Source organism: Myotis brandtii, unplaced genomic scaffold (genome assembly GCF_000412655.1).
Source record: "Myotis brandtii unplaced genomic scaffold, ASM41265v1 scaffold449, whole genome shotgun sequence".
In the NCBI taxonomy this organism is placed as follows: domain Eukaryota; kingdom Metazoa; phylum Chordata; class Mammalia; order Chiroptera; family Vespertilionidae; genus Myotis; species Myotis brandtii.
In genome coordinates, this window is record NW_005367171.1 from 463,199 (window position 1) to 488,909 (window position 25,711).

The following is a 25,711-nucleotide window of genomic DNA, read 5'->3' on the forward strand; positions in this document are numbered from 1 at the left end:
TGTTTGGTAATGACTTTCATTTTATTGCTAAAAGGCAGATCAGCTCTGACAGATGAAATAAGCATAAGCATTGTTTTTTGACTATTTATCTAAATTGAAGTAATAGCTATTGATACATTTCTTATAAACAAGATTCAAAAAAATTGAAATACCCTTTAAAATTATTCAATAATGGAAAGAACTTGGGTTGTGCAGTTTATTGATTCTGCTCAACTCCTGCTTTACCATTTATTACTTGTATTTTGAAAACTTTCAAAATCTGTTTTCTCATTTGATAACTGAGAATATATCTTCATTAGATAAAAATAAAAATATTTTTAAATGTCTACCATAATAACTGTTACATTCAATTTACCATTCAGACAAAGTTGGCTAATAATACGAGGCTATTACTGATATGTTATTTTATTTTTCTTTGAAATTAAGAATCTCTAAAGGTATATGTCTTGTCAAGTTGGATACAAAATTGTCTTCTTTCCCCTCCCCCCTAAAGAGGGCCACATCACCTCCAATGTAAATAGACAAGAGTTAGAAAGTTTAATAATTGTGCAATTATTAAACAATTCAGTGTTCTCCAACACTATTCCTTTGAACAAAATGAGTTTGGTTGAGTGAAGCATTAAGCACAAAAAAAGTATTAAGCTATTTTATAATCATTTTATAAATGATTCACATCTACATACTTAGCCCTGTAGAAATAATGCCAAAAGATGAAAGGTTTTATTTTGTCATGTAAAATCATTACAAATAAATACCATTCCTACAATGTACCTCATACCACAGAAGAGATTTTAATTAAAAAAATAAAAAACTTGGGAAAACTATAACCCTCAAAAAGTTGGTTTTCTTACCTTTTTTATATCATTTTCTCAACTGTTAGGGGTCACAACGTGGGACCTACTATAATCCAGCTCGTCTCTTGTTTGGGAAAGTTAGTTCCCCAGGAACAAACCTTATACATGAACTTGTTATATTTCCATGAAATCAACACAGAAGAATAAATGAGGGCTATTTTGTAGAGGGGTAGAGAGGATGCTGGAAGCTCAGTTGCTTTCTGGCTGTACGTCTGCCTCTGTAGCAGCTTGGATGTGGGGTTTAGATGCATCATTAGGAGTTTAAATATATCAGAAGGGCAACTCCAAAACATGGTATAGGAACAGTACTGTGCACATAGCATGCCCAGTAGGTTCTCTAAATTAGTATTGGATAGAGGTGGAGTATGACAGATCCTCAGATGAAGCAAGAGTAATATTCAGGAGCAACTCAGCTAACCAAGGCTCCAGACCCAAAGGGGTTACATGGGCAGGGGGAAGAGAGGAGTCAGAGAAGGCCAAAGGAAACTTCCATCTCCCTGACCTGAAGGAGAGCTGACACATTCTTGGTTTCCTTCTCAGTCTCAGGAGGGAGAGAGAGGCAGCTATGAGGGATCAAGGCTTTTTATGAGACAACAGCTGTGATGCATCCTCCTCTGTAAGACCATCACTAGCTCCAGGGGACAGGACGGGAACAGGTTAGCCAGAAACTGGGTAGAAGGGGAAATTCAGAGACCCTTTAATTTTAACTTTTCTCCTTCAAAAGAGTAGCAAGAAGATTATATATTTTCTTGAAAATAAGGATAAAGAAGAATTAAACAAATTGGCACTTTAGTCTTAATAAAAGGAGAAAGCCTTGTAGCAGCTACACTGTAATACTCAAGATTAACCCCTACATTTGCAGATTGCTTTAGAGGCAACTTCTGCACTTGTCTACTTCTGTGTTTTAATTGTAATATACATTTACCTTGATTATTCTTTAACAATAAATGATATATAATAATTATTATTCACTACCTTTTTATTACCTGTTTAAATATCTATTTTCTCTACCAGAAGGGAAGCATGACAGTAATTTATCTTTATAGACCCTCTACTCAGCTAGATGCCTTATACTTGATAGGCTCTCATGCATTAATAAACACTTGAGGAATGAATACATAAACAAATGCATAGCTTAGTACATGGATGAGGGCATAATCTTATAATACTCTTGATTCTTTAAAACTGGAAACAGGATGAACATGTTTGACTGGGAATCAGTTGTCATAGAATTGTGGTCATAGAATTATGGTTCACCCTTTCTTATTCTCTTTGGGGATGATCTTAGAAGGGAGCTTAAACCTTCCTTGAGTTTATTTGGAAAAACAACCTAATTGAAGAGGGAATCTTCTATTTCTCAAACCTGATCCAACTACCATTTCAGTCTAATTGCCATTTTTAAGAGGGAAAGAGAGAAACTTACATGGCTTGAGCAGAAAGGTATTTTGATGGGGCTGGACGTGTACATATTGTTTTGGTTATATGCCCAAAACTGAAATGTATCACCATTATCCTACTTATTAAATTGAAGACAGAATTACAAAAAAATATTGTTGCAAATCAACAAGAATAAATCATGGATTTTGGATCCCTGCCACAGGGCAGGGGAAAAATAAAAGCATGTTTTAGGACAACCTGGCCTTTGTCCAACATGATGTTTGGCAGATTGCTGACACTGGCTAACAATGCTATCCATCACTGCAGCAGCTAGGGAAAAATGTACAATTCTTTTCAATAATTGGTCTTTATTTCAGAAATAATTTTCTGTTAACATCATGGGCTGAATTTTATTTACTTTAATAAACAATCATATTTTCAAGACGATGAAGCTCCTTTGACAGAATTTGGGAGAGCAAATACATAGTTGAGCCCAGCCGGCATGGCTCAGTGGTTGAGCGTCAACCTATGAACCGGGAGGTCAATGGTTTGATTCCTGATCAGGGCACATGCCTGGGTTGTGGCTAGATTCCCAGTGTGGCAGTCGATCAATGATTCTCTCTCATCATTGATGTTTCTATCTCTCTCTTTCTCCTCCTTTCCCTTCCTCAATAAAAGTCAATAAAAATATTAAAAAATACCTTAATTGAGAATAGCCTTAGAAATAACTGCATTTTAATGGAAAATTTAGAATTATATTAAAGTATGCTCATTGAAAAATAATTAAATATAGGGAACCAGTCTGTTCCTATTACTATTGCTGGAAAAATATTACCTCAAAACTTGGCAACTTAAAAATATAATTTAGTTTATGATTTTAGGTACAGGAGATCTGAGCAGAGCTCAGAAAGACTGTTCTCACTTGGGGTCTCTCACGCATTTGTAGTCAGGTGTCAGCTGTGGCCAAAGTCGAGGGGTTGCTAGCCTTGGGCTAAACACCCAAGTAAGAGCTCACTCCCATGATGGCATTTGGTGCTGCTGTGGCCTGAGAGCTCTGCTTCCTCACATCTGGAGAGTCTCAGGTGGCGTCTCCAGCATGTCATCTCAGCACAGACAGGATTCTTTCTCACATAGCCTCTGGCTGCCCCCAGAGCAAGCATCCCAGAAGAATTGGATAGCAGCTGTGTAACCGTTTCTGATCCAGCTGCAAAAGTCATGCTGTGTCACTTCCATCCACCACATTGCGTTAGTTCATAGAGGCATTATGAGGCCAGGCCAGATTAAAAGGGAGGGAAATTTGAGTCCATTTCTTAACGGGGTTGGGACAAGTGTGTATTGAATAAGAGCATATTGGATGGGAGATATGATGTGTCATCTTTGAAAAATGCAAATGTCTACACAGTCACTTACATTGATATGCATTTCTTGACAAAAAGAGTGGCCTAACATAAACAAACACATATTTTCAGATTTGCAAAAGAGTGTAGCTTTGCTATCATTAAGATAGCAAACAGCTGTCTTATTGACTACAGACAGCTTTTAGGGATCTAATTATTTGTTGGGAACATGTGCTTACTAAACTGAGGGGTCAGCATCCAAAGATGGAGCTGGTAGATAAGCTGTCAAAAGGCTCTAACCTTCATGGGAACAATGATGAGCGCAGCAAGAGGAGGAACTGACTGACCAAACCAACCAAACCAAAACCCCACCCAGGACAAGAGCTCTAGGTAAAAAAATCTGTGTGTGACATACCTTCAAAAGAGATTTCAACTTCCAGGAGAACATGCATTTTAATTGTATTGTGCAGAAAAAAAAAAAAAACCGAAAAAAAAACAACCACCACCACCACTTGTTACAGACATATAGACTAGTTATCAGCAAGGTATCTTCTTATTGATGATAATTATAGACCAATAATTGGGATTCTGCTAAACACTGTGATAGGATATTATTTTGCAGGATATGTTATTGAGTTATCAGCAAAATTTTATGGAAGATACAGGAAAACTGAGGCCTAAAGAGCCTAAGCAACTTGCCCAGTGATCCTAAGAATCAAGAAGAGGACCAAAATTCAAATTCAAATAAATCTTATAAAAAGATTTTAGAACATTTAAATATACAAAATTTACAAAATAAGAGACAATTGTCTACCCATCACCAAGAGTCAGGAATTATCAACTGATGCCAACATTTTTCTATATATCCTCACAACTTTCCCCTCCCATATTATTTTGAAGTAGATTTCAGACATCATTTCTTTTTAAAAAATATATATATCTTTATTGCTTTCAGAGAGGAAGGGAGAGGGAGAGAGAAATAGAATCATCAATGATGAGAGAGAATCATTGATCACCTGCCTTCTGCACACCCCCTACTGGGGATTGAGCCTATAACCTGGGTATGTGCCCTGACTGGGAAACAAACTGTTATTTCCTGGTTCATAGGTTGATGCTCAACTACTGAGTCATGCCAGCCAGGTTATATGTATGATTTTTAAAAAGTTTACAAGCATAGTAGGACTGTTAATGAGGACATTCACTCATGGGAAAAAACCTAAGATAGCATAGCATAGTAAATAGAGTAATTGAAGTTAGATGAAAATTAGTGGGAAAATGGACAAGCATTTGAATTTATTAAGCAATTGTCTGCATTGAACCTGAATTTAAATTACTGTTCAAGTCCACATACTTCACTTAAGTTTCTGCAAATGCAACAAACAAATGATGTTTTATTTTTTTCTACCACCCCACATCCAAAATGTGAAGAATACAGATATCCTTGCTGAAGGGTCTTCCAATTTCTAAACAAGTATGTAGTTTTAACTCGAAAAAAATTTTCCCGCTCAAGACCATTCTGTTTATTCTTCAACTCCTAAATTCATTCATTGCCTCCAAAAAGTAACTCTCATGTAACCCAAGCAGCAAAATAGTCATTATTTCAAATAACCAATCTTTGACATCCTTCAATTCTGAAGACTGACTTTGTGATGTGCTATCAAACTATTGTTCTACTTACAATGTACATTTCAAAATAATGTCTTGTTGTAGCGCTTGCTACCTGTCCATTTTGGTGAATAACAGCACCAAAACCTTACAGCTATCTTCCCATTGTCTTACCTGTGTAGTCTATGGTTTTCTTTCTCTTTTTTATCAGCACTTCTCAGTTGTAGCTAAAAAGAAAATGTTTTTAATGAGGGACATCTGCAATATTGTCAATATACCCTCACTTTTAAAAGAGATGAAACAGTGAACATTTGAATGACCTATTTGTAAAAATTTGAGACAGCTTCTGAGAAAATACATGTTGCTCCACTTTTATTTTGTTTTCCTGGAAGAGAATTGGGTGACCACAGGGACTAAGTTATAGTGTTTAATTGTGAAGTTAAATCTCCAGAGGCAGAAACTTCCAGTCTCAAAGGAAAATAAAATATGATCACATGCAGTTATGTGGAATCAAACATTGCATCATGAAGTGGCTCCTGATCTCTGTATTACTTTAAAGACTTTGCCAACATAAAAATTGCCTATTTACATTGCCCGTCTTTTCTTATTTTCAGATGCTTCCAAAAGAACATAGCCCACTACTAAATTCTTCTTCTTCCTTCCAGTGTATTTGGTATGTTTGTGAGTGTGTGTTTGTGTCTGTCTGTGTCTGTGACCTTCCCTTTGTCTGGATAACTTCATCTCTAATCCAACCCTGTACTGGAGTGAAGTTAATGAGAAGATAAAACTAATATTCATCGTACAATGTTTAAAGCAAAACTATTACCTTTTGTGACAGCATGGATGGACCTGGAGCATATTATGCTGAATGACAGCTATCACATAATCTCACTTATATGTGGAATCTAATGGACATAATAAAATGACAAAGAAAATGGACCCCCTGGCATGGATGCATGGAACAGGAGCAATTTTCAGGTGCTCAGGTGCAGATAATGGGGATGATATGTTTGATAATAGCGTTTATTTCTAAGATGTTCTTGGACAATCAAGAATCAGAAAGAAAACTGTGATTAACATAGCCAGTTGTATCCTAATACTTCTGAGGAAAAATAGGAACCCTCATGAAAGCAAGATGTGAAGAGATGATTGTAATAAAATATAGCAGAAAATACCTTGATGCCATGACCTGAACTTGTTCAGTATGGGACATCAGGGAAGACTTATGATTTTAAATTTAATCATTCAAAAAACTACCTCCTGTGTACAAAGCAGTAAGGTCAAAGCTCTGATGAAAAATAGTCATTTGTCCTTGCTTATCCAGAACTTACAGAAAAGAAAGAAATCTGAAATCCAGTACAATAAAGCAGGAGCATATACATAAGGAGTTTAGAATGGAACATGGGGATCATCATTAGCTGGGTTGCTTAGGATATATATATATATATATATATAGTATTTCTTTACTTTAGAGAGAGGAAAGGAGAGAGAGAAGCATCAATTGTTTGCCTCCAACATGCGCTCTGACGTAGGTATGTGCCCTGACCAATACCTCCACCCCTGACCAGGATCATGCAGAATATTTATATGAATAAAAGGCACGTTGGGTAGTTCTAGAGTGAGGACTCATATCATCTTGGTCTTGGTCTAGTTTAGCTATGAGGCACCTAGGATAAGTCATTTTACTTCATTAGGTGTTTGCTTTTTTAACTATGAGAAGAGATTGTTGGACTAGCTCAGCAGTTCCCTGATTAATGGGACAAGTAAAGTTTTTTGAATGTTGAACAAGTTAATTTTTTATTAAAGTCAAAACCGAATTCAACATAATAACCACCAGCTTCCATCTGCTATTAAAATTTTTAAAAAATAAATAGAGGGTATATTTAAAATGAAGGCAGTGTGCGTATGTAAGTATCTGTGTTATGTGTGTGTGAGAGAGATAATTTATATTAAAACTAACCAGAGTGCCTCATTTTCTTTTTTCTGATTTTGATGTAGACTGATAAGAACTTCATCATAGAGTCAACCTAATCAGCATTTTGGAACCATAGATTAGCTGATACTTCCCCTTCTGAGAACTCAAACTGGGATAAATTCTCAGTTATCCTCTGCCTATAATTGTTGAGCAAGCTAGTTAACACCCCAATACTCTGTCTCGTCATTAAATGTACAGCATGTTACTGGGTCTCTGTCAGAACAATTCTTGTTGGGTACACATAGGTAGTACAGAAAAAACATGCTGTTGGAAGCTGGCAGAATAGTCTTCTGGTTTGCATTTTATTACTCCTAGCTACAGGAGCTTGTTCATGTCATCAAACCTTTCTAAAAATCATCTGGAATAATGAAATGTTCACACTGCCTTACCTATGTCACTGAATTATTATGAAGTAAATAAGGTATTTTTTATTTGTTATAAACTGTAAAGCTACATAAATTTTAAGAATAAAATAGTGATATGTGAAATCCCCCAAAGAGATATGAATTTGATAGTATTTTAAAGAAGATTGTAATATTATGATTTTGATAATTAAAATGACTTTCTAAGAACTAAATTACAAAAATCACAAGCCTAAAGATGTTTTTAGCCCTAGCTGGTTTGGCTCAGTGTATATAGCCTCAGCCTGTGGACTGAAGGTTCCCCAGTTCAATTCTGGTCAAGAGCACATACCTGGGTTGTGGGCTCAATCCCCAGTAGGGGGTGTACAGGAGGCATTGGATAGATGATTCTCTCTCATTGATGTTTCTATCTCTCTCTCTCCCTTTCTCTTCCTCTCTGAAATGAATAAAATATTTTTTTTCAAAAAAGATGTGTGTCTGCAAAATCATCAGGAAAAAAAGGTATTTAATCTACCCCAAGCATTTCCTGTTCTTATAAAATCTAGGATAACAGTATAATCATTGTCAGCCATCCAAATAAATCATTTCTTTCTCTTCACATCTGAAATTTATTAGCACTTTAGCATTGAACAAATGTTAATAGAGCCACTAGAATTTAAGTCCAACAAATATAAAAGTAAGCAAACTGGTAATTAAGACTTTGACAAAGACCCCTATGAAGTAATGATGAAATGTAATCAGTAACTTCTTTTCAAATTAAAGGAAATGTGCCTCTTCTTGGTTGGAGAACACTAATTATCAAAGATTTGGCAGAAGTCTACCACTCCTAATTGCATGAAATAAGCAAACTGACATTTCTGAAAATGGCACTGATCACAACATAGTGTAGTTGAATAAGCCTTCTACAAGGCAGCTGTTCTGATGGTTGGTTTGCCGTTTGTCACTGAAAACACTTTATTCTTGTTATTTCTCTGTGAACTGTTTCTGTGAGTTATTGAAGTATAATTTATGCATGTTTAGAAACAGTGCATTTTTTTATTTTTTAAATTACATTTTTATACAAATTTACTGGGGTGACATTGGTTAATTAAATTATACAGGTTTCAAGTCCACAATTCTATAATCCATCTTCTGTATATTGCATTGTGTGTTACCACAAGTCAAGTCTCCTTCTATCAACATTTATCCCTGCCTTCTCTTCTATTGCCTCCTGCCACCCACCTTGTCCTTTGGTAATCACCACACTGTTGTCTGTGACCATGAGTCTTTCTTTTTTTTACTTTGCTTAATCCCTTCACCCTCCTTACCCAGTCACAAACACCCTCCCCTCTGACAGCCGTCAGTCTGTTATCTGTATCCATGAGTCTGTCTCCACTTTGTTTGCTAGTTTATTCTGTTCATTAGATTCCACATATGATTTTTTACAGAGAAGAAGGGAGAGGGATAGAGAGCCAGAAACATCGATGAGAGAGAAACATCGATCAGCTGCCTCCTGCACGCCCCCCAGTGGGGATGTGCCCGCAACCAAGGCACACGGCCCTCGACCAGAATCGAACCCGGGACCCCCGAGTCCGCAGGCCAATGCTCTATCCACTGAGCCAAACCGGTTCGGCAAAGATGTTTTTAGCACTAGCTGGTTGGCTCAGTGTATACAGCCTCAGCCTGCGGACTGAAGGGTCCCCAGTTCAATTCTGGTCAAGAGCACATACCTGGGTTGTGGGCTCAATCCCCAGTAGGGGGTGTACAGGAGGCATTGGATAGATGATTCTCTCTCATTGATGTTTCTATCTCTCTCTCTCCCTTTCTCTTCCTCTCTGAAATGAATAAAATATTTTTTTTCAAAAAAGATGTGTGTCTGCAAAATCATCAGGAAAAAAAGGTATTTAATCTACCCCAAGCATTTCCTGTTCTTATAAAATCTAGGATAACAGTATAATCATTGTCAGCCATCCAAATAAATCATTTCTTTCTCTTCACATCTGAAATTTATTAGCACTTTAGCATTGAACAAATGTTAATAGAGCCACTAGAATTTAAGTCCAACAAATATAAAAGTAAGCAAACTGGTAATTAAGACTTTGACAAAGACCCCTATGAAGTAATGATGAAATGTAATCAGTAACTTCTTTTCAAATTAAAGGAAATGTGCCTCTTCTTGGTTGGAGAACACTAATTATCAAAGATTTGGCAGAAGTCTACCACTCCTAATTGCATGAAATAAGCAAACTGACATTTCTGAAAATGGCACTGATCACAACATAGTGTAGTTGAATAAGCCTTCTACAAGGCAGCTGTTCTGATGGTTGGTTTGCCGTTTGTCACTGAAAACACTTTATTCTTGTTATTTCTCTGTGAACTGTTTCTGTGAGTTATTGAAGTATAATTTATGCATGTTTAGAAACAGTGCATTTTTTTATTTTTTAAATTACATTTTTATACAAATTTACTGGGGTGACATTGGTTAATAAAATTATGCAGGTTTCAAGTCCACAATTCTATAATCCATCTTCTGTATATTGCATTGTGTGTTACCACAAGTCAAGTCTCCTTCTATCAACATTTATCCCTGCCTTCTCTTCTATTGCCTCCTGCCACCCACCTTGTCCTTTGGTAATCACCACACTGTTGTCTGTGACCATGAGTCTTTCTTTTTTTTACTTTGCTTAATCCCTTCACCCTCCTTACCCAGTCACAAACACCCTCCCCTCTGACAGCCGTCAGTCTGTTATCTGTATCCATGAGTCTGTCTCCACTTTGTTTGCTAGTTTATTCTGTTCATTAGATTCCACATATGAGTGAAATCATGTGGTTCTTATCTTTCTCTGACTGGCTTATTTCACTTAGGATAATACTCTCTAGGCCCATCCATGCTGTCCCAGAAGGTGAATGCACCTGATCACATCTCACCTGCATTTTAATATTCACATCCTATATAATAAAAGCGTAATATGCTAAGTGTCCCGTCGACTGGTCGGCCATTCAACCAATTAAAGCGTGATATGCTAATGATATGCTAAGGCCTCTCAACCCCTCGCTATGACATGCACTGACCACCAGGGGGCAGACGTCAATGGGTTGACCAGTTGCTATTATGTGCACTTACCACCAGGGGGCAGACACTCTGACTGGTAGGTTAGCTTGCTGTTGGGGTCCGGCCAATTGGGACTGAGTGAGATGAGCCAGACACACCCTGAAGCCCTCCCACGGTCCCTCCTCAGCTGGCCAACCTCCCACGTCCCTCCCTGGCCCTGATCATGCAATGATCAGGTGGGGTCCCTCGACCTGGCGTGCACCCTCTCCCAATTCAGGACCCCTAGGGGATGTTGGAGAGCCGGTTTCAAATTGATCCCACAGGACATGCAGAGGGACCCCACTGGTATATGAATTCATGCACCGGGCCTCTAGTTTAAAATAATTATTGCTCACTAAAATGGGAACTAGACTTTTTTTTCAGAGCAGGTGATTTCAGATACATTTTCTGTAATTTTCATGGAAGACATGAAGATAAAATGTAGCTACCTTGATATGCACTTATATGAGATTCAACATTGGAAGGATATCTTCTTCCCAACATAGCAGTTATTATATGCGTTGTAACTTTTTAAATATTGAAAACTGTACATTGAATTATATTTCCCATGATCATGTGGACAATTTTTGTCTTGTTCCTATTCTGTCTCCAGTGCCTAATAAGTTGATGGTGTCTAGGAGATATACATTGTTGAATGAATGAAAGAATGATTTGCAATACTTCATATTTGAAATATGATGGAATGTTTGAAAAATATTTCTGACTTCTGATATACAACTTTAAAATACAGAAAAAAATCACATGAGTTTGAGTTAGTAGAAACTCAAATTTTGAGTGACTTCCTTCATCAATATGAAACAAAGTCAATGGAATAAAGGCAAACAGATATATAATTTAGTATTTTTCTCCATTAACATTCAAAATGATGATTTATTTTAAATGCAATTCATTTTGAAGAAAAGCAGTTCATCCTTATACATCTAGTTGAATAAATATGTTTTAATACCATAGAACATTTGTTTGGTTAATGTGTTTACATTTATAAATTATAAATAATAACTCAGTTACTTAGACCAAAATTTAAAGTGTAAAAGGAGTGCTTCATATAATAAATTTTGGACAAGCCACACTAACAATTTTAATTCATTTTATTCTAATTCCATCAGTCATAAAACACCAACTAAATTGATATGGTTTTGGGATTCCAATTGAAATGGAAAGAACTTCCAAAATTTGAATAAATTTTCAAGTTGTTGATGCAACAACATGGTTGCATATTTATATAACTTTAAATGTAGATCTGTGACCATGTTCGGTTTATCAAAAGGATCTTTACCTGATGATTTGGCTAAAGCTTTTCTATACTGACAGGATATGTATATGAAGGGTACAGATTTACAAATAGCTTGCACTTAACACTTATCAAAACAATAACTTTCTAAAACAAGAACAATGAGGTATAATATACTGTGTACTAATAATTTGAGCCATACTTTTACAAAATATTATTTTTTTCTTTTATGAAGAAGAGTAATTAATAAAAATAAAGTGTTCTGGTTACTGAGAAAATCAGACTTGGTTGGAAAAGGTAAAGCAGATATTTTAAACTATAATAGATATAATACCTAGAAAAGAAAAACATGATACTTGTAAAACTATCACTGCAACAGTAATTTCCTTGTAAACACATCCTTTGTGACTCTGAAGTAATGTGTCCCATTTTTCTGACTGAAATGGCTTTTATTCTCATACTAGATCTGGACAAAGTGCCAACAGATCTTCCCCCTGACACTACGCTGCTGGACCTGCAAAACAACAAAATAACTGAAATCAAAGATGGGGACTTTAAGAACCTGAAGGACCTTCATGTAAGAATTTTTTTAAATTTTTGAGTTGTAACAAGATCTGACTAAAAATATTTTTCAAAACAAAACTTAGGTAAGGCCAAGAGTACTATGTGGTAATAAATAAGCACCTAAGTGTTTATTCAATTCTCTCCTTAGAAGTGATAGAGGAGCATATCATAATCATTAACCCCTAAAAATCAGCCAATTTTTTATATATATGGCATATATACTTAGTATTTTCTTCTTAAGACTACATTAAATCTTAATCTCTCTCATGTTTCATGAATAAAAGTTTTTATCTTTCCAATTATATTGTACTTCAATAGTGAAGCAAAATGGACTGATCTAAGTATTATTTTATTTCTTTGTTTCATTGTGTCTTTTGTTCATATAAGAGGTGCAAATAACTTTGTAAGGTTGCAGACTGGCACCAAAGAAAAAGGGGTAATCATGTATAATTTATTAAGTATAATTCCATCTAAATTCCATATATATATGGAATTTATATATATTTTGCTAAAAAAACAAACCCCCAAAGTATAAGGAAGATGAGGAGAGAGAGAGAGAGAGAGGTTGTGTTGTATTTCAGATTATGCATACTGCATTCTTATCTGTAACTTTGTTTTTATTATGATTTTCAGTTACCTCTACTCTAGTACACAGCAACACATCCAGTCTACCAGTCAGGATTCCAGCAGAAAAGAATGGTATTCTCTAAAGCATTTCAGTAGATTTTACTAATGACTATTTACAAAGGGGTATGGGAACCAACAAGGCATTGTGAGGTACTCAAGCCCACAAGGCCTCAAGGAACTAGGGAGTCCCAAAGCCATGAGAAAGGTGGGGAGCTATAGTCCTATCTCCTGATTTCTTGCCAATGTCTTCTATTATTGAACCTAACTGGAGGTCAGAGTACAAAGACATATGGGTGATGAAGTCACCAGAGGTCAGCCTACCAAGACATAGAGAAGGGTAAAGAAGGACAAAGAATGAATATAACTGTATTTGGGAAGGGTGCATTAAAAAATGAGAAGTGACCAACCTAATCAAGTAGGTTTAAGCCTTGCTAAGGTAGGCTTCTGTAGGAGTATATGTACTATCTGTTCACATAGGGCATCAGAATCCCTATAAAGTGCATTAAGTAGTCCAGCTCTCCACCTGTGGTTTCCCATCAAAATATCATTGCACGGTTAGTGTTAATAAGCTAGATTTCAATGCCCAAAGAGAGACTAAAAGTCTCATTGTCTCTGTACTCTACTGTGCTAAGCCACTCTTAAAATATTGAGTCTGGTCCTGGACATTTTAAGAAGAGCATTAACCTTAGAGCATCTGAAGAAATATCATCATGAGGATAAAGAATCTGGTAGTTATGTTTACAGGACAATTGGTGGAGATGCGGATATCTAAACTGCATGCAAAAAGGTCATGAGTGACACATTTGAAGGACCATGCTGGAGAAGATAAAATGAAATCTCTTGCTTCAACTACAAGATGCCAAAATTGTCCTATTGACAATTGAATGGAATTTTAGAAATGCAGATTTTTGTTCAACATTAAAATTACAATGTAAAGAGTTAGAATTTTCAAATAATGTAGAGGATTGCCTAGTGATCAGTTATGCATCTGTGGAGATAAATACCATAGAAACACATTCTTAACCTTGGGAATATAAAGGTAGAACACTCTAATTTAACATTAATATCTTTCTTTCTTTTTTAATTGTTGACACTATTGTAGATGCCCCCCATTTCTCTCCCACTCTTTACCCACTTCTACTCAACCCCTTTCACCCCTGCCTTTGACCATCACCACACTGTTGTCTGTGTACATGGGCTATGGTTATATGTTCTTTGGCTAATCTCTACACATTCATTCATCCAGTCCCCACAACTCCTTTCCCCTCTGACCACTGTCATTCTGTTCCATGTATCCATGCCTCTGGTTTTATTTTGATAATCAGTTTATTTTGTTCATTATATTCCACGTATAAGTGAGATCATATGGTATTTGTCTTTCTTTGTCTGGCTTATTTTGCTTAGCATAATAATCTCCAGGTTCATTCATGATATTGTAAATGGTAAGTGTTCCTTCTTTTTTACAGCCTGTAGTATTACATTGAGTAAATGTACCACCGTTTTTTTATCCACTCATCTACTGATGGACACTTACTTCTCTTAACTGTTATAAAAAAATAATTGAGGGGTTGTAAGAATAAGCAATACACATTAAAATAAAAGAATAGTCTGGCTGCTATCTATACTAATAAAACTGTAATATGCTAATTAGACCAGATGACCTTCTGCAGAAGCAGGGGCTGCAAGGGCCGAGGCAGAGGAGGCTGCTGTGGCGGCGGGGCCTGAGCCCCTTGCACGAATTTCATGCATTGGGCCTCTAGTATATGATAATAAAAATATATGTTCAAGGGAAATGATGTAATTTAAAGTAAAATAAACTGATCATAATATACTATAGAATTCATATAATGAAGACAAAATGTAGTTAGCGACTTTGTGACAGCCAAGATGAGAAAGGCAATAAGCATTTATCCACTAGGAGAAAATATACAGTACTTTAAAAGGAAGCATAGATTTTATTTTTCTTAAGGTTTAAAGATTCTCACCTAACTGGTGTAGCTCAGTACTTGAATGTCAACCTATGAACCAGGAGATCATGGCTCAACTCCTAGTCAGGGCATATGCCCAGGTTGAGGGCTTGATCGCCAGTGTGGGGTGTGCTGGAGGCAGCCATCAATGATTCTCTCTCATTATTGATGTTTCTATCTCTCTCTCCCTTTCTCTCTGAAATCAATAAAAATATACTAAAAACAAGATTTAAAGATTCTCTTTGGAACAGTTAACTAAAATAATAGCACATATAAAGTTATGTAGTCAATCTATTGAAGTGTCCAACAATATAAACACAATATGATATCAGTAGTGAATGATAGGAGCACCAAATATGAGAAAAATACCAGGCTACCAGTTAGTGTATTGAGAAAATATGGAACAAAGAGGTCTTATAATATTAACAGAATTTTTAAAAGAAGTAAGATGTTTATTTATTTATTTATTTATTTATTTATTTATTTATTTTGGGGTGTGTGTGTGTGTGTGTGTGCAAGAAGAAAGAAATATAGAAGAAAACAAGAAGCAGGCAAATAAAAATAGAAACTGGCTAGAATGAAACATCCAAGCTCCAAAATAGTGGAGGAGCTAGAGGTGTCAAACCATGGCCTAATGGGATCCATCTCCACTGCTAGGTTATTGGGCCTGAGCCCCTACTCGCCCTCTCTGCTTTCATGTTATGGTTTCACTGAGAGTGAGCCAATTATGCTGCCAACAAGGTTTGTCAATAACTATTTCATTCGTCACTGGACTAAGCTAAAAAAGGAATATTATTAGTTTCAATAAACTAAAATATTTTAAAAATCTTTTTATTTTTATGTTTACCCTCAAGCTACTTTTCTTTAAAAAAAATGTTTTTATTGATTTTTAGAGGAAAAGGAAGGGGGAGAGATAGAAACATCAATGAGAGGAAACATCAATTGGCTGCCTCCTGCATGCCCCCTACTGGGATCAAACCCACAACCTAGGCATTCACCCTAACTGGGAATCAAACCAGTGACCTCCTAGTGCATGGGTTGATACTCAACTACCGAGCCACACTGGCTAGACAAGCTACATTTTTTTTTAAGGAAGGAAAAGTCTCTTTCTCTAATTCTTACTTCCTTTGTGTTTAACTATAATCTGAATAATTTGTTTAAACTCCTCATAACCTGAAATAAGAGATATCAAATATCTGGATGTACTCATTAAATCTGGCATTTATAATAATGAGTCTTTCTTTTCCATATTTCCTTCTAAGCATGTTTTTAGGTAATTATCATCTTGGCAATCTCTACTTCAAAGTACACATTGGAAGAAGATAGAGAGTTTATTAGAACTTTAACCACTCAGAGGATGTTAAACAGCTATTTTTCTCTTACTCTTTCATTCATGGTCATTTCGATCCTTGTTATTATGCAAATAAACACTATAATTTCAGGTAGGAAAGCCACACTTGAATGAGAAGGGAAGAAAGAAATGAAAATTTAGCAAGGATTAAAATAAAAAGGATTTAACTGAAAAATGTCCTTTTTTCCCCTGAATTTGATCAGTTTACAACTCTTTGGTTCATTATGAGCTGTACATGTTGTAAGAGTAGTTTTTTACTTATAGGAAGTAGAAAAACTACATACTTATATAAAATAATAAAAATTGAGTATTATAATGTCAACATTCAATATATTTTAATTGAAGTTTAAAAAATCTAGTAAGGACAATTTTCAAATTAAAAATTGTCAAAGATTGAATAATAAAAACACTTGTTTAACAATTACTACTTAATAGATACTGTTCTTAATACCTTATATGCATTAACTTGTTTAATTCTTATAACTATATTTTTTGAGGTAAACACTCTTTTTTATTTTTAAACTTTTTCTTTATGTTTTTTTTTACTGGTTTTAGAGAGAAAGGAAGGGAAAGGGAGAGAGAGGGAAACATCAATAAGAAATGTCAATCTGTTGCCTCCTGCACACCCCCTGCTGGGGATTGAGCCTGAAACTCAAGCATGTGTCCTGACTGGGAATCAAACCTGTGACCCCCTGGTGCATGGATTGACACTCAACCACTAAGCAACACTGGCTAAAGGAGACACTCTTGATAATCCCTTTATACAGATGAGGCCACACAGGCACAGAGAAGTTGAGTTATTTGCTCATAATCACACAGCAAATAAGAGCCAAAGCTTGTGATCTAAACTCAGGAGCAGTCTGACTTGATTCTGTGCACTGATAATTTCCTTTTAAATTTAATAGACACCATATAATTCCTAAAAACAACACCTGGTACAGTGTAAGTGGCTTTGAAGAAAATTGTACAAATAAATTCAGGTTTCCATATTTTTTCTTTCAGTTTTATTGAAATATAATTGACCTACAGTACTGTGTATATTTAAGGTGTATACCATAAAGAACTGACTTATACATATTACAAAATGATTACCACAATAAGGTTAGTTAACATCCACCATCTCATATAAACATTAATTGTTTTCATGATGAAAAATTTTAGGATTTGCTCTCTTAGCAACTTTCAAATATACCATAGTGTTAACTATAGTCATCATGTTGGGCATTACCTCCACAGTAGTTATGTATCTTATAACCAAAAATTTGTATCTTTTTATCACTTTCTTGGATGAAGGTGGTGAAAATACCTTTGCTCCTACTTCTACCTAATTTCTATTGCTCATCATCTTTTTCATCACCTCTCCCTGCCTCCCAGGCTAGATCACTTTTATCTTTAGTTACCAAAGAAATAGGTTGTCCTGATTTTTTAGTATGTGCTTCAATTTTAGATTGAATGGTACTCAAGGCATTTCTTACCCAAGCAACACATTCTCTTCTAATTCAACTTCTCTTGGCTTAAGTTAACTAATGATAATCCATTTCTGCTTGTTTTTCTTTTCATCAGCTGATCTGAAGAACACCTGGGTTCACCTTTGACTCTTCCTCTGGCAGCTGGACTTTGTCATTAGCCAGTGTAATTAGTCAGTTTTTTCCCCATCTCAGCGTTTAGCCTTGCCTGTTACTTTATAAATATGCTTTCTTAAATACTGTACATATTCCTTTGTATGGAACTAACATTAACCATTTTTAGCAATACTGTATATACACGAATAACTTTTTCATGTGTGGGTCTGTTTAGAGGAAGTTTTAATTTACATAGCCCTTAAAATTTTACCTCATTATAACCAAAATTTTCAGTTTTATTTTTCAAATTTGTTTTATTCTGAAACCAGAGATGCTTTCCACTGGACTATAACTTTCAACTTACAATAATATTTGAAAGGTGCTTTGCAAAGCAGCAGTCTATACACATTGTCATTTTTAATCCTCATAACCCTCTAGGTCGAGCATGTGAAACTCAAAGGCTAACATGGACCAAGTAACCTAGGCATGCGGCCTGCAGCCCGTGAGTTTGACATGCTTGCTCTAGGTACTATTATTATTTTTTCCACTTTACTGAAGAAATCATTGGGAACAAATGTCACACTGTCACCAAAATTTAGCAGCAGTTATTGCTGCATCATACTCATAGGTAGAAGCATTATCTAGTTATTATCTAGTCAAAGACATACTATTTTATTACCTGAAGTAGCAGGTAATACATCATCAGGTTGACTTTTTAAAACATATTTTCAAACCATGTTTAATGCATTTAATTATATCAAACTTTCAGAATTTTCTTCCATAGATGGCAATTGAAGATTTCATTTGCACTTAAAAGTAAGCATCTAGCCCTGACCAGTTTGGCTCAGTGGCAAGAGCGTCGGCCTGTGGACTGAAGTGTCCTGGGTTCGATTCCGGTCAAGGGCATGTACCTTGGTTTCGGGCACATCCCCAGTAGGGGGTGTGCAGGAGGCAGCTGATCAATGTTTCTCTCTCATGGATGTTTCTAACTCTCTATCCTTCTCCCTTCCTCTCTGTAAAAAATCAATAAAATATGTTTTTTAAAAAAAGTAAGCATCTACTATTTGGGGTGTCTTTTAATGACACAGGTCCTCTCAATCTTTCTCTAGCTCTTGCTTTTACTGATTTCCGGGACATTTTGCTTGTTAATATAAATTTATTATGTAAATCTTAATAATAAGGTTTTTGAACTTTCTCTAATATTCATTAGAATTTCTTAGGATTTTGTTTCAATCATCAATGATGAGTTTAGGATTTGATAAAATTATATTAGTTGTAATAAGTTTTAACTAGTCAAAGAATGTGAACTACATGAAGATGTACATGGTTTAATTAACCAGCTGTTAGTAAGAAGAAAATATTCTTGCATTTCTGAAAATGAAAAGTTACTGCTTTCTGTTACTCTATTTCCCTTTGTGTCCCTCTTCATTTTCATATATGCATAAAAGTGTACTAAAAGCCCTAGCTGGTTTGACTCAATGGATATAATATCAGCCTGTGGACTGGCTCAATGGATATAGTATCAGCCTGTGGACTGAAGGGTCCCAGGTTCGATTCCGGCCAAGGGCACATGCCTGGGTTGCGGGCTCAATCCCCAGTAGGGGGCATGCAGGAGGCTGCCAATCAATGATTCTCTGTCATCATTGATATTTCTATCTCTCTTTCCCTCTACCTTCCTCTCTGAAATCAATAAAAATACATTTTTTAAAAAAGTGTACTACAATTGAAAATGAAGGGTCAGGAACCAGGGGTTGGGGGACAAGGGAGAAAGGAAGGGGCCATCTGTAATATTCTCAACAAGAAAGAGTTAAAAAACAACTTGATAAAATTACCCTCTTAATTAGGATTAGTTGATAAGGGACTTAAAATAAAAAGAATTGTCTAGTCCTTTGACATACAGATTGTTGGAAGAAAATTAGATAGTCCAGAAATAGGTTTGGCAATAGCTATAAGTATATGAATAAGAAGTAATTTCCTATATTAGGAGAACTCAGAAACAGAAATTTAAAAAATTGCCAAAAGTATTAATATACTTGGCCATATAAAACCATTATATGTAAAAAGGGCAAAAAAGTAGAAGAAAAGTATATTTATTCTCTGCATATCATATCAACTACACCTTTATTCTCTTAACTGGCTATTAAAATTTATTAAAGTTTAATAAAAGTGAGAAGCATTGTGATCAGGCTATCCCTTCCCTTCCCCCAAAATACAGTAAATAGTAGTAAATGAATGGAAATTTTTTAAAGCTTTCAAGTGACAAGAAAATGCAAGTAACAAGCTACAATATAATGCACTAATTTGGCAAACTTTTGAAACAGATTATATCTAAATTTTTGAGTCTTCAAGAAAATTTTACTGTTTTGCACTGCTGGTGATACTATAAATTGATGACAATTTGTAGTGGAATCCATGACAACAGTTAATAAAGATGGATGAAAAACTGAAGAATGGATGCCTTTTCAGGTATCTTATATCACTCTAGTAACTTCAATCTTTAGAAATATTGTATATAGTTTTATATATGTATGTTACATTATATTTCCCTCTCCTTTATCCATGATGTTCAGGTCTTCATACACTTTTTTGTTATTGTTAACTCTCACCTAAGGATATTCTTTCCATTGCTTTTCAGAGAGAGTAGAATGGTGGGGAGGAGAAAGAGAGAGAAATATTGATGTGATGTGAGAGAGACACATTGAGTGGTTGCCTCCCACACACATCCCGACTGGCATGGGGAGTGAACCTGCAACTCAATTGAACCCAAGACCCTGAGCCACACAGGCCAGGGAATATCTTCATGCACTTCTTAAAGGAATCACATCTGCTTGATCTTTATTGATTTCTTGCAACTTTGCAGGTTTCTCTGCTAGTTCCATGAATGGCATGAATAGACTACAGACTTGTTTTATATATGTGTGTGGAAGGTTTTGGAATTAAGAAAAGGTTGTTTTCGTTCCCTATCTACAGACATTGATTCTTGTCAACAACAAAATTAGCAAAATCAGCCCTGGAGCATTTACACCTTTGGTGAAATTGGAACGACTCTATCTGTCCAAGAATCAGCTGAAGGAATTGCCAGAAAATATGCCCAAAACTCTTCAGGAACTTCGTGCACATGAGAACGAGATCACCAAAGTGGGAAAATCTGTGTTCAATGGACTGAACCAGATGATCGTCATAGGTACAGATATTCTTATAACTCTAAGACCAGGATTCACGCTTTACCTTAAGACAGCGGTTCTCAGCCTGTGGGTCGCGACCCCTTTGGCGGTCGAACGACCCTTTTACAGGGGTCGCCTAAGACCATACTGCATATCAGATATTTATATTACGATTCATAACAGTAGCAACATTACAGTTATGAAGTAGCAATGAAAATAATTTTATGGTTGGGTCACAGCATGAGGAACTGTATTTAAAGGGCCAGAAGGTTGAGAACCACTGCCTTAAGAGATTCCAAGTAAGCCTTAGCTGGAGGAAGGTAAATTAGCTAGAATTTACATGTCTTAAGTCTATAGGAATGGCAGGAGCAGGGTCAGAAGAAATGGGATTTTGAATCTGTGCCTTAAAATGTTTTTATTTCATGTCCTTAGGGATCTGGAAATGTAGAGGATGCTCTAGAGCTGAAGTTACCCTACTATATTTAAGATGCTATACTTAATTAGAGATATTTGGTGATTCATTTTCATTTTGGGGATTAGTGCTATTCTGAACATATATAAATCATTTGCTTTAAAATATGTGTTCTAATGTTTTGCATTAGAACACTAGAATTATAAAATTATGATTTATAATTGGCTTACAAAATGTTAGATTAAATTATTTAACAACATCTTTAATGTATTTTAGGAAAGTAATAGCCCCATAATTTGTAAATACTTGCTTTTGTTGATTTCTGGGCAAAGCTGTGTATGCAACTTAAATAATGTTGTTTTTGTTACTGCTACTCTTGCATAAATATTTGCTTTTTGTTATTGTTATTTGTTGTTTGTTTTAGTAAGGACCATTTTTACCAGATTTTACAATCCCTTTGAGGAGCATTGTTTTCATTTCTCTTTTGTTTTTCAGTCACAATGTTATTGAACCAAATTTCTGGTAAATTCCTTGTTGTAACAGACACTACTCTGACTTGCAATATCCTAAAACTGTTCTCTAAAAGCTCTGCACTTACTGCATTTGTAGAACTGGGCACCAACCCGCTGAAGAGCTCAGGGATTGATAAGGGAGCCTTCCAGGGAATGAAGAAGCTCTCCTACATCCGCATTGCTGACACCAACATAAACGCCATCCCTCAAGGTGATAAAAAATTCTCCAAAGCAATTTGAACATCTAAATCCAAAGGCTTTTACATATAAAAGAAAGCATTTTAGAAATTTGAATGGTGACTCAAGTGGACAACTTATTTCTAGTAAATTCTCTATCCCTTGAAGTGTTTCTTCTGAGCCCGGCTGACTACTGGGCCATCTAGGCTCATTGTAGAGGTGAAGTCTTTTCTAAGATGTAACTTAATGTACCATGGTTTTATATGATAGAATTGTGATTTCACAAAGAAAAAAGAACAGCTTTATGCAAAATATAGATAGATGAAGTAGAGTAGCTGGAATTTAAAGTGCAGGTCTTTCCACTCCTTCATGCTGCCAGATGGTTTGTTTTAAGAACAATCTTTGATTTTGCTGTCCTTGATGCATCTTCCTAAATATCCCTCAATAACTTATTTCATCACTGAGTCACCTATTTTTCTTGACTTTCTTATGTCCTTTCCCTATCCTAGGAGCTCTTTTCTCATCTTGCTTTTATTTTCTAAACACTTAATGACATTACAATTATAGTAACCACATTTTATTCAGCACTTGACCAAATACGTATCATGGGTTCTGTTATTTGTGCCAAATGCTTTTCTTGGATTCTGTTATATGACTCTCAAAACAATCCTCTGTAAGTAATATTTTTACACCTGTTGTATAAATGAGGAAAATGAGGCGGAAAGAGATGAAGTAAATTGTGATCAATGTCTTGGAGCTGGGAAGTGTCAGAGCTGGGGTTGTCAGAGCTCCAGTGTTTGACTATTTCACTCTGCTGTCATATTAAGCCCTGTCTCCCTGCATATTTATATATGTATCTAACATATGAGTCTACCTTTCTTAGGCTGAGACCTTCAGCCTGAACATCACCAACCTTTGGGGAGTCTTAATTTCTACATGTTATTTTCCATCACTGATAGACACAGGCAGTGGAATGGAATGGAGAGATTATAAATTCACTCTTGAGTTAGACCAGTGGTTCTCAACCTTCATAATGCCGTGACCCTTTAATACAGTTCCTCATGTTGTGGTGACTCCCAACGATAAAATTATTTTCGTTGCTACTTCATAACTGTAATTTTGCTACTGTTATGAATCATAATGTAAATATCTGGTATGCAAGATGTATTTTCATTGTTACAAATTGAACATAATTAAAGCATAGTGATTAATCACAAAAACAATATGTAATTATATATGTGTTTTCTGATGGTCTTAGGCGACCCCTGTGAAAGGGTCGTTTGACCCCCAAAGGGTTCGTGACCCACAGGTTGAGAACCGCTGAGTTAGACCAACTTGAGTGAGAGGCCTGACTCTGCCTTTTAGTTTCTCTCTGACTTTAGGCTAATTATTTCACATCTCTACAGCCCCAGTTTTGTTACCTATAAAATTAGTGACATCTATCTTCGAGAATGAATATTAATAGATGTAAGACTTGTAATGCACACACATAGTATTTGGCCCAAAGTAAGCTGTCAGTATGTTTTGTCTTAAAATGAAAACAGAAAGGAAAGATAAAGTAACTATAGTTTAGGTTCTTTGGCTCAATGCTACAGTGCCAAGACTAATGATGTTCTTTATAAATTTGACTCTCTCTATCCTATGCAAAGTTGTCTTCCACAGTCAAACTTCTTCCTGGCTATAACTTTCCTTTTGGGAACCTGACATCCCCAAAGGGAGACAGTTAGAAACCAGGTAAGAATGATAGATGTGATGATAGTTGGTGTTCTAGAGAGGCTACATTTTAAAAACATCTTTGCATGGTAAAAGGGAAGAAAACATTTGCATTCATTGCTTTTTATATACTTAACTTGTTTTATTCATAGGAATTGTTTAAAAATCCACATGTATTTATTCTATGGAGATTTAGGTGTTTGAAACCCTTTATTTGAAGAGTGACTGTGATTTCCTGATACTTATTCATCAGAATAATGCAATTGCGATTTCATTTCCTCCAGTTAAGAGCATGCTATTTTAACTCCCTTGGGCTGTCTAGGAACTTACTACATTCCTACTTAGTTGCTAGATAACCTACAGCATTTGTAACTTTGCATCTCTGTTTCCTCGTCTATGAAATGGGACAAATGAAAAATAATTTAAATATTGAAAAAATTAAAGGAACTAAATTAGAAAAAGTGCCAATGTCAGTGTTTGGTACACAACAGACATTCAGTAAGTAAAATCTTTCCTTAGCATCGTCCATATATATAGAGAGACTAACTCGTTTTCAAATATGAACTAAACTTTTACATTAAGTAGACAATCTTAATAGACTTCAGTGGGATGCAATGAAAATTTGGGACCAGACATAACCTGTGATTTTCCATTTCTGTTCTTAGTGGGCAAATAACCAACACTTTCAACTAAGCAGACATTAGTTCTACATGTAACCAATTTGCAGTTTTCTTTGTAGTTGTAAGTGGGACAATATGCTCTTTAAAAAGTTGTATAAAAACATGATACCTCCTCAGATGGCTGGCAGAAATGAACATAAAATATTTAAACTTTTATATTTATATTACTACATTTTTAGAATTCCTCATCATTCAAGAAGTTCTGTCTAGAGGTTTAGTACATACTTTGGATCTAAAATGATTTCCCAGGTGCCCTACATATGGCACATCACTTGATTATAGGCCTCTGCACTCCACTTCTAACAGTCTTGATTTTTAAAATCCAAGGAATCTTTAGCTCTTTCTGTACACCCATGCCTGAGGCATTTGATATTTTTATGGAAAAGTTGATTAAGACTAAGGCCAATATATCAATTAGTGTTTATTTTTTTAAAAAAAAAATATCTTTCTACTGATTTTTTAGAGGGAGAGAGAAACATCAATGTGAGAAAGAAACATCAATTAGTTCCCTCCTGTATGTACCCTGACTGGGAACAGAACCCACAACATGGGCATGTGCCCTGACTGGGAATTGGACCAGAGACCCTTCAGTGCATAAGATGATGTTCAACCAACTGAGACACACTGACCAGGCATCAATGTTAGTTTTTAATGATGATCATTAATGAAATAACTAGTTAACTTATATAGTATATAATTTCTTTTTTATAGTTCAACTGCTCATCACTTCCTTTTAGAGTAATTATAGTTTATCAATGACAGTGTTAGCCCATTAACAAAGGCGTAGATTCAGGGCTTCACTGCAGTTCCACAATTGTATCCTAACAATTTGCAGGAGGGAAACATCTTCTACATGATAAGCACAGTCCATGTTTTTGTTAAAATCAATCTAGGAGAAAAGTGAAGATGTCTCATACTACTTCCAAGAGCATCTTATCTGATAAAAGAGAAACATGCAAATTGACCATCCCTTCGCTACACTCACAAGCCATGCCCACGAGCCAATCAGAGCGATTATATGCAAATTAACCCAACTAAGATGGCGGCTGGCAGCCATGAAGCTGGAGCAAGCAGGAGGCTTGTTTGCCCCGGCGATGGAGGAAGCCAAGCTTCCCGCCTGCCCTGGCCAGCTCCGCTTAAGGCAACAAAG

At 35.8% G+C, this 25,711-nt stretch overlaps 1 protein-coding gene across 2 annotated transcripts in view; it reads left to right on the plus strand.

Annotated features, from left to right (window-relative positions):
- Positions 1-25,711, plus strand: part of DCN (decorin) — a 44,238-nt gene that overhangs the window by 8,262 nt on the left and 10,265 nt on the right. For both annotated transcript variants that reach the window (XM_005874641.2, XM_005874642.2), the window contains exons 3-5: positions 12,297-12,409; positions 20,874-21,087; positions 22,089-22,202. In XM_005874641.2, coding sequence (XP_005874703.1) covers positions 12,297-12,409; positions 20,874-21,087; positions 22,089-22,202 — 441 coding nt within the window. The remainder of the gene's footprint in view (positions 1-12,296; positions 12,410-20,873; positions 21,088-22,088; positions 22,203-25,711) is intronic.